This window comes from Pipistrellus hanaki (genome assembly GCF_964339955.1).
Source record: "Pipistrellus hanaki genome assembly, chromosome: 11".
NCBI lineage: Eukaryota > Metazoa > Chordata > Mammalia > Chiroptera > Vespertilionidae > Pipistrellus > Pipistrellus hanaki.
The window spans coordinates 21,640,421-21,653,716 of NC_140513.1; the positions used below are offsets into that span (position 1 = coordinate 21,640,421).

The 13,296-nt window shown below is 41.5% G+C and overlaps 1 protein-coding gene across 3 annotated transcripts in view; it reads left to right on the top strand.

The window, feature by feature from the left end:
• Nucleotides 1-13,296, top strand: part of GRIN3A (glutamate ionotropic receptor NMDA type subunit 3A) — a 139,121-nt gene that overhangs the window by 86,331 nt on the left and 39,494 nt on the right. For all 3 annotated transcript variants that reach the window (XR_014796419.1, XM_084899741.1, XM_084899740.1), the window contains exons 4-5: nt 4,794-4,939; nt 9,135-9,250. Coding sequence is in view for 2 of the 3 variants with exons in the window: in XM_084899741.1 (XP_084755867.1) it covers nt 4,794-4,939; nt 9,135-9,250 (262 nt within the window). In the remaining variant the exon portion in view is untranslated. The remainder of the gene's footprint in view (nt 1-4,793; nt 4,940-9,134; nt 9,251-13,296) is intronic.

Below are 13,296 nucleotides of genomic sequence, written 5' to 3' on the forward strand. Positions count from 1 at the left end.
GGAACGATCAGGCAGGCTGGCGAGCAGTTAAGGGCACCAGGCAGGCAGGCAGAGATGGTTAGGGGTGATCAGGCAGGCTGGTGAATGGTTAAAGGTGATCAGGTAGGCAGGCAGGTGAGTGGTTAGGAGCCAGCGGTCCTGGATTGCGAGAGGGATGTCCAACTACTGGTTTAGGCCTGATACAGGCCAGGCTGAGGGACACCCCCCTCTGGAACTCCCCCATGCATGAATTTCGTGCACCAGGCCTCTAGTTATCTATAAAAATAAATGAATGGACTAAGTGGTCTTCAGCATCTGCAGCTACTAACATCTCCTCTAGCCTCAATTCTGTATTTTTGCAGCCTCCCCAACTTTGACATCTCTCTTCAGGTTCAGCCTCCACCTGTGACCCAGGTAGAATGAACAAAGGAAGAAATAAGATGACAGTGAGGCAATAGAGTGTAAAGATGTGGTGATGTGGGCACAGGAAGAAGGAATAGGGCTCAGTCCTCCTACAGCCACCCCAAGACTGTTGGATATTGAGCCCAAGCATTTGGCCCCCACGGGATACAGGATGAATGTGTTTGTTATAGGGAGCTTGGTCAATCCCCCTGGCTCATTTTTTACCTTTAATGAATAGAACACAGAAACTATCAGACTGCTTGTGCCTGGTGAATGGAATAATATGCATGAATGAGTTTTGTAAACAGCACAGGTCAAATGTTGCTGTTTCTGCTGCTGTTGCTATAACTGATAAACACCTTCTTTAAAAACCCAAAGGATATGGGCTCTTTGCCTACTTTCTTTAAGCTGGCACTAGCTGTTTGGATTAAACTTACTAGTAGGCATGAGGAATGTCTATCTTATCTACAGCTTCTCAAAGAAAAAAGAATCCTTCCCAAAGGCTGTATTAACTAGAGATTAATAATACAAGTTCTCAGGTTTCTGGATTCAGTCCCTTGATCTGCCACTTTCTGGTTATGTGTGGCCTTGGGCAAGAAGTTGCTTTAACTTCAAGCTTCAATTCCCCCTTCTTTAAAATTGGAATAATGCCCTGGCTGATGTGCTCATTGGTTAGAGCACCAGACTGCACACAGAAGGGTTACAAATTTGATGCCCCTTCAAGGGCATGTACCTGGGTTGCAGGTTCAATTCCCTGACCATGGTCGGGACGCATCTGGGAGGTAACCAATTGATATGTGTCTCTCACTCAATGTTTCACTCTCTCTCCTCTCCTTTTCCTCTTTCCTCCTCCCTTCCACTCCCTCTGAAAATCCATGGGGGGGAAATATCCTCAAATGAGGATTAACAAAAAATAAAAGAGGGATAATGATTATATGTACACAGAGGGATGCTGTGAAAATTAAAGGCAGTGATGAATAATTTAAGACTTTGGCCTACTGCCTAGAATGGAGGTATCCTGTAAGTGTTGGCTATTACCATTATTAAAATAATAGAAGAAATAATATAGATAGTGTTATCTACAAATATAGGTAATATTTTCTATCTCTAACAAAGTCCTCATCAAAAGGATGAGTAGTGGAGGAAAGTGGCAAAGAAAAGGATGCCATGAAGCAAGTCCTCTACATTGAATCTGTGTATTATGGTCATTTCTCAAAATCCTCCAGCCTGTGGAGGCTGCTGCAACACCCCCGGCCCCTGGGATCAAAAATTCAATTTAAAATTAGTCCAAGCATCATACTAATGCTTCTATTTGAAATGTTGTAACCAGAGCTTTCCTATTACTGATCCTAGAAAGACAGGAAGTACTGAGTAGTCAGGACCTCCTACTGGAGGACTGAGTACTCCACGCGGTTGTAACGAGATATGTGGTCATACTAAAGCCTAAATCTGGGCAGTGCCAGGAAGCCTGCGGAGATGTATCAGACCTACTCTGTTCATTAACCCTCCAAAGTGGCATCTCTTCAGTGAGCAATGGGGTTTTTTAATAGGAACATTTGAAATATAAGAGTCAAGGAAATAATTAGATCAATATTGCCTATACCAGGGGCTGGAAAACATTTTCTGTTTGCAACAGATAGTAAATATTTTAGGTGTTGTGAAACCAGATAGTCTCTTTTCTGCCCACTCAGCTCTGCGGTTGTAGTGTGAAAGCAGCCGTAGACAACATGTAAGTGAATGGGCGCAGCCGTGTGCCAGTAACTCTTGATTTACAAAACAGGTGGCTGGCTCAATTGGTCCATGGGGCATAGTTTGCTGAGCCTTAGTCTATACGAGGGACTTAATGCAATGATTCAAGTTGTCAGAATGACCCGGGCTAAAGCTCAGATAAATCAAACATGATGTCAAAGTGTGTGTTGACTAGAGATTAGCTGACCTAACACATGGAACTTCAGACCAAAAATGAAGAGAGAGACAATAAAATGCTTAAGTTGAAATGGACAAACTTAGCTTCTGTAGAAGAAAATAAGAGTAACATGGAAAAAATTTTACAACATAAATGACTCAGTAATTCACATTGGAAATTGGGTAGGGCTCTGAATTCACAGCCTTATTTTTCTGTATTCTAAGGCAAGCAATTTTCAATCATTGTGCCACAGCATTTTTAAAACATGTAATATCTGACTATTTAGTCAGGGGCACTGACCTCTTTTCCCTTAGATTATTAAATTTTAAAAAAATGACATCGGCCAATACAACAATAGCCATCCAGTGTGAATGAATCAAAATAATACCTATTTTTATTATTTCAGCAATATTATATATATATATATATATATATATATATATATATATATATATATATATAAAATGTGCTGCAGAATTTCAGTGATTAGTTTGTGTGTCATGAGATGAAAAAGGTTCTAATGTTCACAACATGATTAATAACTCAGCGAACACACATTTCTGTTAGCTAGTGTGCCCCAGATGTTCCTGTGTAATTATCAATAGTAATGCTTTTTAAAGAAGTGGTTATGGTTCAGTGGTTGAGCATCGACCTATGAACCAGGAAGTCACAGTTCAATTCCCGGTCAGGGCACATGCCTGGGTTGTGGACTTGATCCCCAGTGGGGGGGGGCATGCAGGAGGCAGCCAATGGTTCTCTCTCATCATTGATGTTTCTATCTTGCTTTACCTCTTTCTCCTCTCTGAATCAATAAAAATAAAATTTTTAAATGGCCCTTTCTAACCAATTTGAAAGGGCATTGTACTAAGTCCAGTGATACATTCCACTTATTATTTAAGTATAAATCTCAGATAAATACAAATGTAACCTTAAGTGAGTATATTCAATATTAGGGTTGTTTTATAATCTGAAGCATCACGATTACCTTGGGCGTAGGCGGTTGATTCTTTCCAGCGTTTGCTTCTGTTTTGTGTTGAGCCCATTTGTCTGCTTTCTGTGAAATGTCTAGCTGACTCTCTCTGTGTGGGCGCTCTGCGTAGAGTTCAGTATCCCATTAATTCTGAACAATTCACATACAAATAGGTAGTTTAACCTCACATATTTCCCCAAGGCCTGCAGAGGTTGGCACAAATATAAACAGACTTGGAAGAGCTGGTGAAATTTTTATCTGAGACTTTAAAGAAATTCTTTTCTCTCTGGGACTTTCTGACAATGGCTGTAATCCAGCTCAAGTTTTTCAGCTCTGTGTATGCTTGTATCTTCCCTCCTTGATTCAAGCTCTCTGACATCCCTGGCTGTTTGAATTGCACACCACATGGATACACAGGGTGGCCGATGCTAGCCGATCAGGTTGCATCAATTGCTTCTTAGATCCCTTTTCTGATTCTATTATTCTGTGACTGCTGAGCAGCCCATTGTTATTGGTTTTTTTTTCCTTTAGAAGCTCACACAGAGACATTTTTAGAGAACATACTGTTTTGAATGAATTAAGATAAAAATTAAAGCGAAAAATACTTTTAAGGGGAAAGATAACATGAAGTGTGACAGAAATATACTAATAATTTTGTGTTAATAATGGCAACCAATATTTCTCAAGCATCTACTATGTTCCAAGCACTGTATGTATTGCATAATTATGATGATGATGGTGATGATGATGCCAGTAATAGCAGCTATATGTTCAGGACTTATGACCACACAAATGAGGGAGGCATGGACCCTGCCCTCCTGAAAACTTATGAGCCAGCAGGAAAAGCAGATATTGAACCAATAATTCCAAGTGTTAGCTACTCTGTGGAATTGCAGGGTACAGTGAGAGTCAGGCAGACTTCTCTGAAGAGTGACTTTAAGGACTAGCTACACAAAGGGAAAGTAGGATTAAGTTCCTATGGCATCTTGCCAGCGTTATAATGAAATGATATTGAATGAAATACCCTTTGAGGACCTATTGTATAGCTTAAAGACAGATGAACATAAAAGAGATACAGTCAACCACTTTGGATCAGATACACAGTATTCCAAAGTTTTAAGTTGGTCTTTGTCTAGTTCTAACCAAGGAGGAGCACAATTTATTACCTTAACCACGTAGTATTTTGTCTGATATGCAGTTTATAATAACTAGAATTTTTTTTCTACATGCCAGTTTATACAACTTCTAAAAAATTTTCATGGGTTCTCAATATAAAGCAGAAAATTGTTTTTGTATTTTCTGTTTATTGTTTCCATCTCTTTGCTTCTGAAGGTACGACAATTACTGATGTGAAAACTGGGATATGAATGAGCATCTCCCTCCTATGTGTGCATATTTCTATATGCATATTTATGCCTGTGTGTATGAGCATAAAATTCTACATTATTAGATTTCAAAGAGTGATGGGAAAAGAAAATTTTGAAAGCAATTCTAAGGCGCATTTATATTAAAGACATTTCTCTTTCTCCTTCATAGCTCCATCATCCATCCCAGGGCTTCCGCTTTGGAACTGTCCGGGAAAGCAGTGCTGAAGATTATGTGAGGCAAAGCTTCCCCGAAATGCATGAGTACATGAGAAGGTACAATGTGCCAGCCACCCCCGATGGCGTGGAGTATCTGAAGTGAGTGTCAGCCTCTTGGGGCCAAAACGTTCTCACTGAGGCAGTGTTTGTTGTTGTTGTTTTAAATGACAGTTCAATATACCCACTGGGTGTTCAGTAATACCTCACACTGTGTGAGATCCAGGAGACAGTATGGAACAGTTTGCATTTAATTATGGGGACTAAGATTACTAGTTACCTGCCTAGTCCCAAGTTGGCTCAGAGTGCCAGTGGGGTCATTAGTGGAGCAGATGGTGGAGGAAGCAAATGTTGGCTTGACTTCACTTGAGAAAACAATGGTGCAGAAACGATAAAACACTCAGAGAATGTGGCCAGAAGATAAAGTGTCCCAAAGTACCCATTTCCTTCACAGTGAATCTCTAAGCCCATGGGCTCTCTCTTCTTTTCACAAGGAAGAAGGATGTATCCTAGAGGTTTCCTGTAGATAGGAAGTAAGATAAAAAGCAATGATCCCGTGCCTGCATCCTTCCCATCAGAATCTGAGAGAAGCAATCAAGAGCAATGCCATTGCCATGGCAGATTACTAGAGCCTGTAATTCAGTGAGGCAGAATGCAAAGGAGGGTGAGTAGGGATGGATCCTCTCATCTAGTCGGCCTGGAAGAGGGGAAGGAATGGCTCCCAATAAGGAGTCCTCTCCCTCCTGCCTAATGGTCCCAGGACAATGACAGATAGTCAATCCTCCAATCCCTGGAATTGCACAGCATCAGGAAACTGGTTTTTCTATGGTTGACCACAATAATCTCAAATTCTTTCTCTTTTTAAGAAAGAAGGAAAGTAAATAACTTCATAGGACAGAATAGCTGGCTCTGTGTTTCTCAAGACCCCTAGTAATAGGCCTCTAAAATAATCTTATGGACTTTATTTTTTTTAAATATTTTATTGACTTTTTTATAGAGAGGAAAGGAAAGGGATAGAGAGTTAGAAACATCAGTGACAGAGAAACATCGATCAGCTGCCTCCTGCACACCCTCTACTGAGGATGTGCCTGCAACCCAAGTACACGCCATTGATCTGAATCAAACCTGGGACCCTTCAGTCCACAGGCCGACGCTCTATCCACTGAGCCAAACTGGGCAGGGCAATCTTATGGACTTTAAACCAGAGTCTAGAGAGGAAGCCCAGTGCTCTCAAATTTGTATTATTATATATGATGCTCAAATACTATGAAATGGTACTTTTAATTTTGCAGAAACAGTAGAGTCCATCTAAGGCACAGAGTTAAGTGCTCCCTGGCCTCCCTGCTCCTCTTCTGTATTCCATTCTTTGGGCAAACTTGTGGCTGAGAGAGAGAATAAGATGCTAGGGAGATAATAGTGGCTTCCAGCTAGGTATCACTGGCTGACAAACCAGGTTCTCCTGGCACAAACGGGTGTGATGGGCCACTGGTGCTCTCCCCAGCTCCACCTCACTCAGGGCATTCATTTATTCTGGAAGCTTCGCCTGAGAAGGCCCCAGTGCTCAGAGTTGACTCCACTCCAGCCTGGAGAGAAAAAATAGGTAGAAAAGCAGGTGTAGATGAAGAAATTGAAGCCCAGAATGAGCAGCTTTCCCATGGTAATAGCAAGTGGCAGTCTCAGGACTAGAATCACGTCTCTGGAATCCAACCACTACTGTAGGCTGGTTTAGGAACCATAACAGAGAAGTAGGTCCCGGATGCTCAAAGAGTAGTCCGTGTTCCAGCAGCATCCGTGTTCCATTAGCATGTGGGAGATGTGAGAAATGCACAACCTCAGGACCCAGCCCAGAATCTGCTGGACAGACTCAGAGTCTAAGACTGTCTTTCTCTTTAACAAGCTCCTGCAGTGACTCACTGATTGAAGTAAAATTGGAATAGAGGCAGAGCTTATCATTAATGCCTTCTCACTTCTAATCTCTGGGCTTCTGTCTCCACTTGTGGCCTAGTCACTGCCTAAGCTCTGAGCCACCACTCCAAGCAACTTCAGTCCTCATGTTACCTACCTGATATCCCAGAGCCCTGGCCTGCAAGGCACAACCCATGGAATCCTCTGTACAAGAAAGGTTCCTCCTGTGTTAAACCTGTCCCTCCCTCTCTTATCAGAATTCCCCTGGGCTTAGTCCTACTCACTGAGGGCCCTGCTTTCTGAGATGATGCTTTTCTAAGAAAGTAATCCCTATTTAAAGTGTCTATTTCTCTTAGTATGTTTATATATGACTATGTTTTGTGTTTTATGTATTATGAAATGAATGTTCAAAAAGAGCACGAGTCTATAATGAGAGAAACCACTAGAGGCTCTACCAACAATAAGGATGATCCAGCCACACTAGAAGCTGCTTATCCCCGGCTCACACCCAACCACTTCCTCACCAGTGGCTTAGGGCCCCATGAGAGTCTGTGAGCTGATTGCTTCTTGCCTTCCTATGTAATAGAGACCTGTCATAGCTAGCCGTACTTTGCAGTCTGAAATCAGTAATTATTTAAGGATACCACTGAGAACGGACCTCATGAATTACTTGTTAGGAAAACTGAACCCCAATTTTTATTGCAACTGTAAATGTTTGCAGAGTATTGGTAAATGGTTGCTCTGTGGCTCCCAAGGTAAATTCTGCTAACATAGTGGTAAAACTTTGGAGAAATGACTTTCAATTTCACTTTTTTATTTTATTGCCAAGATTCCATTACGGTTCCTCATCATCAGTTCCTAGGAGAACCCTTTTTGGCACTTCCCACTGCTGTAGAGCTAGGAGGTGTTCTTCATTTGGGGTAAAGTTAAACATGGGCCTCACTGTAACTTAAATCCAACACCCTGTGGACAAGGGGATGGGTTGTGAATTGGTGATTTTACTTCCTGGAAAAGTAAAAGGAGGAAGCAATGGTCATTGGCACCAAGAAGGAACTTGACCTACTTAACATGTGTCCATGTGTGCCCCAAACAAGGCCATCTGTATAAAGATGTACATCCTGCCCAAAGATGACTCTTAGAGTCTAGAACAGTCTCTCTCTTTCTCTTGATGGGCCCTGGCCATGTTCTCTGTATTGAATTCCAACAGCCTCATTTCTGGCTCTAAATGAGAAATGAGTCAGCCCAGATGGGGCAGAGACGAGTTGTTTTTGCCTAGCTGTTTGGACAACCCTGAGAGTCAGAAAGTCTTCCTTAGATAAATATATGTCCATATCTTTCCAAAAACGATTTGAGGAGACTGAAAACAAGAGTCATTGCATACAACTTAAACAATTCTCTTGAAAACTCCCCTTTCCTCACTCCCCCACCCCCACCTTTGTAAGTGGTAGCTCCCCTGGACTAACTCTGTGCCTGAGTCCAAAAAATGGGGAGAACACATAAAGGATGCACAAGGCATCTGTTGGCATCTTAATCCCAGTCCATAGCCGATTCACTGATAGTATCTAGGGACGCCTGCTTAAATGATTCTTGCCAGAACTGCTTCCTGGGATGAGAGTGAGACATGAATCTTTGGAGATAAACTAATAAACCAGATTACTGATATCTATCACAGATTATTCCCCTTGCATTTTTTGAAAGCTAGTCTATAGACTTTAACTCTTTAACTCCCTTAACTCCTTAACTCTTTAACTCCTTAACTCCCTTTCCCCCAGGAATGCTAGATCTTGTATTTGCATTTCCTTTTATCTCCTCCTAAATGTGAAATAATGCCTGGTCTCTGAAAAATGTGATAGTGATCATAACAGGAAGAAATGAGAATATCCACATGCTGATAATGAACCCACCTAGCTCCACCACTTACTTGCTTTGTAACCGGGATCAAGTTACTTTGATTCTCTGAGCCTCAATGTCCTCATCTGTTAAAATGGTATAGTACCACCCACTCATGATTTCACGGGAGTGATGAAATGTATGGAGAAGAACAAACACAATGCCTAGCACAAAGGAAGTCCTCAGTCAGTGAAAGAGAAATGAACCTTCTCATTCCATTCAGAGTCACTCTGGCTCTTTTGTTGGCTCTAGAAGTAATAAAGGACTGATGGATAGACCTGTTGGAAAGAGGTCATGCTCTCTCATAAGAGAGGCTCTTTCCCCTGGTCTCTTCTCTGTGGGTCAGTGAGGTGCCAACAAGGCCGAGCCAGCAGCTCGCTCGCTTGTGCTGCCCTTCATGTCCAGGTTTCTGTCCCCTGAACAAAAGCCAGCCGTCAACCTTGGTGCTTCCTGTTCATTAAGGAATCATTTTTCACATTTCTTCTCTTGGTCTTAAATGTAGGAATGATCCCGAGAAACTAGACGCCTTCATCATGGACAAAGCCCTCCTGGACTATGAAGTGTCAATAGATGCTGACTGCAAGCTTCTTACTGTGGGGAAGCCGTTTGCCATAGAAGGTATTAATCAGTCACTCTCAATTCACTCTTACTCAGGATGTGCTCGTTTTGCCAACCTAGCAAGTCACAAATGCCAAAGCCAGAGGCAAAATGCTATTCATCTTCCCTTGTGTTCATTTTCAACGCATAAGCACTTAGCTATTAAGTTGCTGAAGTTAGGAATTTATTTTTCACCTACTCCACAAACATGTATTTACCCACTGTTAGGAAGGCGGGGGGGAGAAAAGAAAAGGTTGTTGTTGCTCAAATGATGTTGATGCAGATATCTGGGAGTGATGGCATAGTGTCATAAATGGGGAGTCCAATTTTAAATTCATCTTTATTTTCTAATGGCCAGATCCTGTGTTGAACCTGATGCAACAAACTAGAATGACTACATTTTACCACTGGAAGGACCCCAGTGTTGAGCTAACCTAATATATGTCATACACAAGAAAGCCTAGGGATGTTACATCACTTTTTCATCATCACACAGTTAGGTGATAATACTGGAATTAGAATCCCAACCTCGTGGTTTTTAAGTAAATGTTTTTCTACTAGTTGGAAAATAAATAGAAAAAAATATATATCATTCTGTAGCTTAGTAACCTTAAAGAGTACTAACAAAACCTTGTTTGGGACCTCAGGTTTGCCTTTCTCCCCACTGGCAGCAAACTTTTGCTTCCAAGTTGATCAACCAATCAATCAAACTCTAGGACCAAAGAAAGATTGCTTTGTCAGTAGCTCCTTTCATTCTGGACAACGGTTGATATATGAAACTGGCAGTTTGAACCAGCAAATTTTATGTCTCCCAGCGCCCAGCTTCCCTCCCCTGACAGTACACCCTGACCCTCAAGACAGCCATGTTCACTCGTCAGAAAACACTTCAACTTGAAACAGTCCCAGAGCAAGTGTCCAAGTCCTGTTTCCATAAAACTGTACTTTCCTGTATGTTAACTAGTGCAGTGAGTCTATTCTGATTCCAGTTTTCCAACTACAGTTGGTCCCTGTCTCCCCGAAACACATCAGCAAATTTTGGACTTAAGTCTGTGCTTTTGTGATGAATGAGAATGTAACAGCTGATGCTATTTCTTCATCCCTTCTTCTCAGAAAAAAATCAATCTCCTCTCCAGGCAGTGACCTTCACCTGAACCAGGGATAGAATTCAGGAAGAGAGAGATTACATGATAGTGGTCTTCTATTAAGGCTGGCCATCTGAGCCCGAATGGTGTAGCTCAGTGGTTGAGCACCGATCTATGAACCACGAGGTCACCGTGCGATTCCTGGTCAGGGCACGTGCCCGGATTGCAGGCTCGATCCCCCGTGTGAGGTGTGCAGGGAGCAGCCAATCAATGATTCTTTCTTATCATTGATGTTTCTATTTCTCTCTTCCTCTCCTTCCATCTCTGAAATCAATAATATATATTTTTAAAAAAAAGTCTGCAGTCTGAGATAGCAAAGTCACAAAAAGAAAAGAAAAAGAAGAAAGTTTAAAAACCCAAAGAACATTTATTATATAACCCTATTTTGGTGTAGCAGTGGAAAATTCCCATGTTTTTGTGTGGAATCTGCAGATATAGAAGGCATGTTACTTTTTTTCTGTCCTAGATTCACTGGGTAATTGAGGTCCCTTCTGCCATTAGCAGCTACTCAACAATGAATCATTGACTCGGGGCATGAGAATGAGGGACTCCACTTCCCACCTTTGTCCTCAGAAAACAACCCTGTCTTGTCAAAAGGCTGTGGTGAGATGGCTTGTTTGCCTCTGCTGGACCCCAGCGCCAGATGCCACACAATTAACTCCCGCTGACTCCCTGTTTACATTCCCATCTGTGTGCCTGAGACTTCTCGTCTTGCCATGCTCATCATCTCCAGACACCACGTTGTCTTCAAAGGGGATAAGCACAAAAATGGCCCATGGAAGAGCTCTCCCTGCAAGAGAGCAGAAAGGCTACAGACTTGAGCAGAGAGAGCATTCTCATCATCGTTGTTGGTTTATTCTGGGGAGTGGTGGGGAGAAGGCGAGGAACTATTGCTGATTTACTTTGGGAGAGGTGCAAATCAGAACATTTAATTCAGCCGAAACCGGTTTGGCTCCATGGACAGAGCGTCGACTTGGGGACTGAAAGGTCCCGGGTTTGATTCCGGTCAAGGGCATGTACCTTGGTTGCGGGCATATCCCCAGTAGGGGGTGTGCAAGAGGCAGCTCATCAATGATTCTCATTGATGTTTCTAACTATCTCTCTCCCTTCCTCTCTGTACAAAATCAATAAAATATAGTTTTAAAAAGAAAGAAAGAAAATTTAATTCAGTACTGCCCCTGGCAACAAGTTCACAACCTAAAAACAGAACTTGGCAAAACACAAAGAGAAGTTACTTCTAAGTTATAAACAGCAATGTGATGAAGATACTAGGCAAAGGCTTGATTGCTGCTCTTTGAAAAAGTATATTAATTTATAGATTTTTAGGAAATATTTCTCTCTCTTTCTCTTTCTCTCTCTCTCTCTCTCTCTCTCTCTCTGTGTGTGTGTGTGTGTGTGTGTGTCTCTTATATCTTCATTGCTGAAAGTATTATAAATGCCCCCTTCTTTTCCCCTATTGACCCTCCTCCATGCCATACCCCCTACCCCAGGCCTACGGCAGGGAATCTTTCTCTCTTAATGAAATTTTAAAAAATATCTCTCGCTTTCCTTTAACAACATTTAGGTTTCTGGAACTTACGAAAATGTAGACTTTATTACTAATTCATTAGACTTTATTGGCATAAAAATATCATCAAAGCAATTTATGAACAATTTTTACTTACAGGACTGTTGCATGTGTCTGGTTCCCGTCACAGGATCGAGGCATATAACAGTTTTGTGATAAGTGATGTATTACCCATTACATAACTCATTAGGTTAGATTTGAAATAAGTACCATACTTAATTCAGTCGCTAACGTAGTCATCAAAAGCACCCTGGTGTTCTGCATATACTTTTCCAGGTGCTTAAACGACTTTGGGAACTTAGGCAGGAAAATGGAGTACATTGATTCCTTCACGCTCAATGTACATTCACTCTGTGTAGTGCTGATATCACACCACTCACTGCGACTACTGAATACACCCCCACCTTCGCCACTCTACCTTTATTTCGGCTTGAAAATAAAAGGTGAGGCAAGTGAGAGAGACAGTGGCTCCACGCTGAGATTGAAACCTTTTCGTGAGCACTTAGCTCAGCAACCCAAAACTATTAGGAATTTAAGAACATGTGGAAGACCTTTGGTCGTTTTAAATACTACATACACCAGAGAAAGCAAAGACATAGTGTGTGCTCTGAGGGTTGGGGAAAGGGAAAGAAAGTGTTGAGATAAAGGAATACATGTCCCAAATTTATGCATTGGAGTTAGCTGACAATAAAGGTCAAAAAAGAAATGGAACTGCACAGTAATGATTTGTGACCTTTCTGCCAAAGACCTTTATCCATTTTTGAGTTTGTTCTCTTACTTGTTTTCCACTAATTATTGAATACAGCACTTGGAGCACTAGCTGTGAGTCTGAGTGCTTGGGTTAGAGCAGAGTTGCTGTTACTGCTGTGCTACATGGGGCAGGTCTCTTAATCAGGTTTCAGGTTCCTCATCTGCAGAATGGATTTGTGAATAATATATCTATGATAGGGTTGTAAAGATTAAGTAAAATAAGATGTGTAAAGTATGTACAAGCACATAGTAAGTGCCTAATTATCCTTCAGTATGTTGAATTAAGAGATTAAGACCAATTCACATAAAATTGTCTCAGGATAGATAGCCTTCAGCTTCTCCCACACACTTCTCTCTCCACTGTGATGTACTGGGATAAAGAAACCTCATTGTTAGAGTCATCTTTACAGTTGAGACTATTTCAATACGTTCTCAGCCATTGCCCCAGAGTAGCTACTAGTAAATATGGTATCCCAAGGACTGGCTGCAAAACTGAATTAGTCTTTCTTACTGGAGCCTTTTTTTTTTTTTTTTAATGCTACCTGAAATCTTATTTTCAAAATATCTGTTTTCCAACCACATTTCAGGAAGTTTTCTTAGTCCATGAA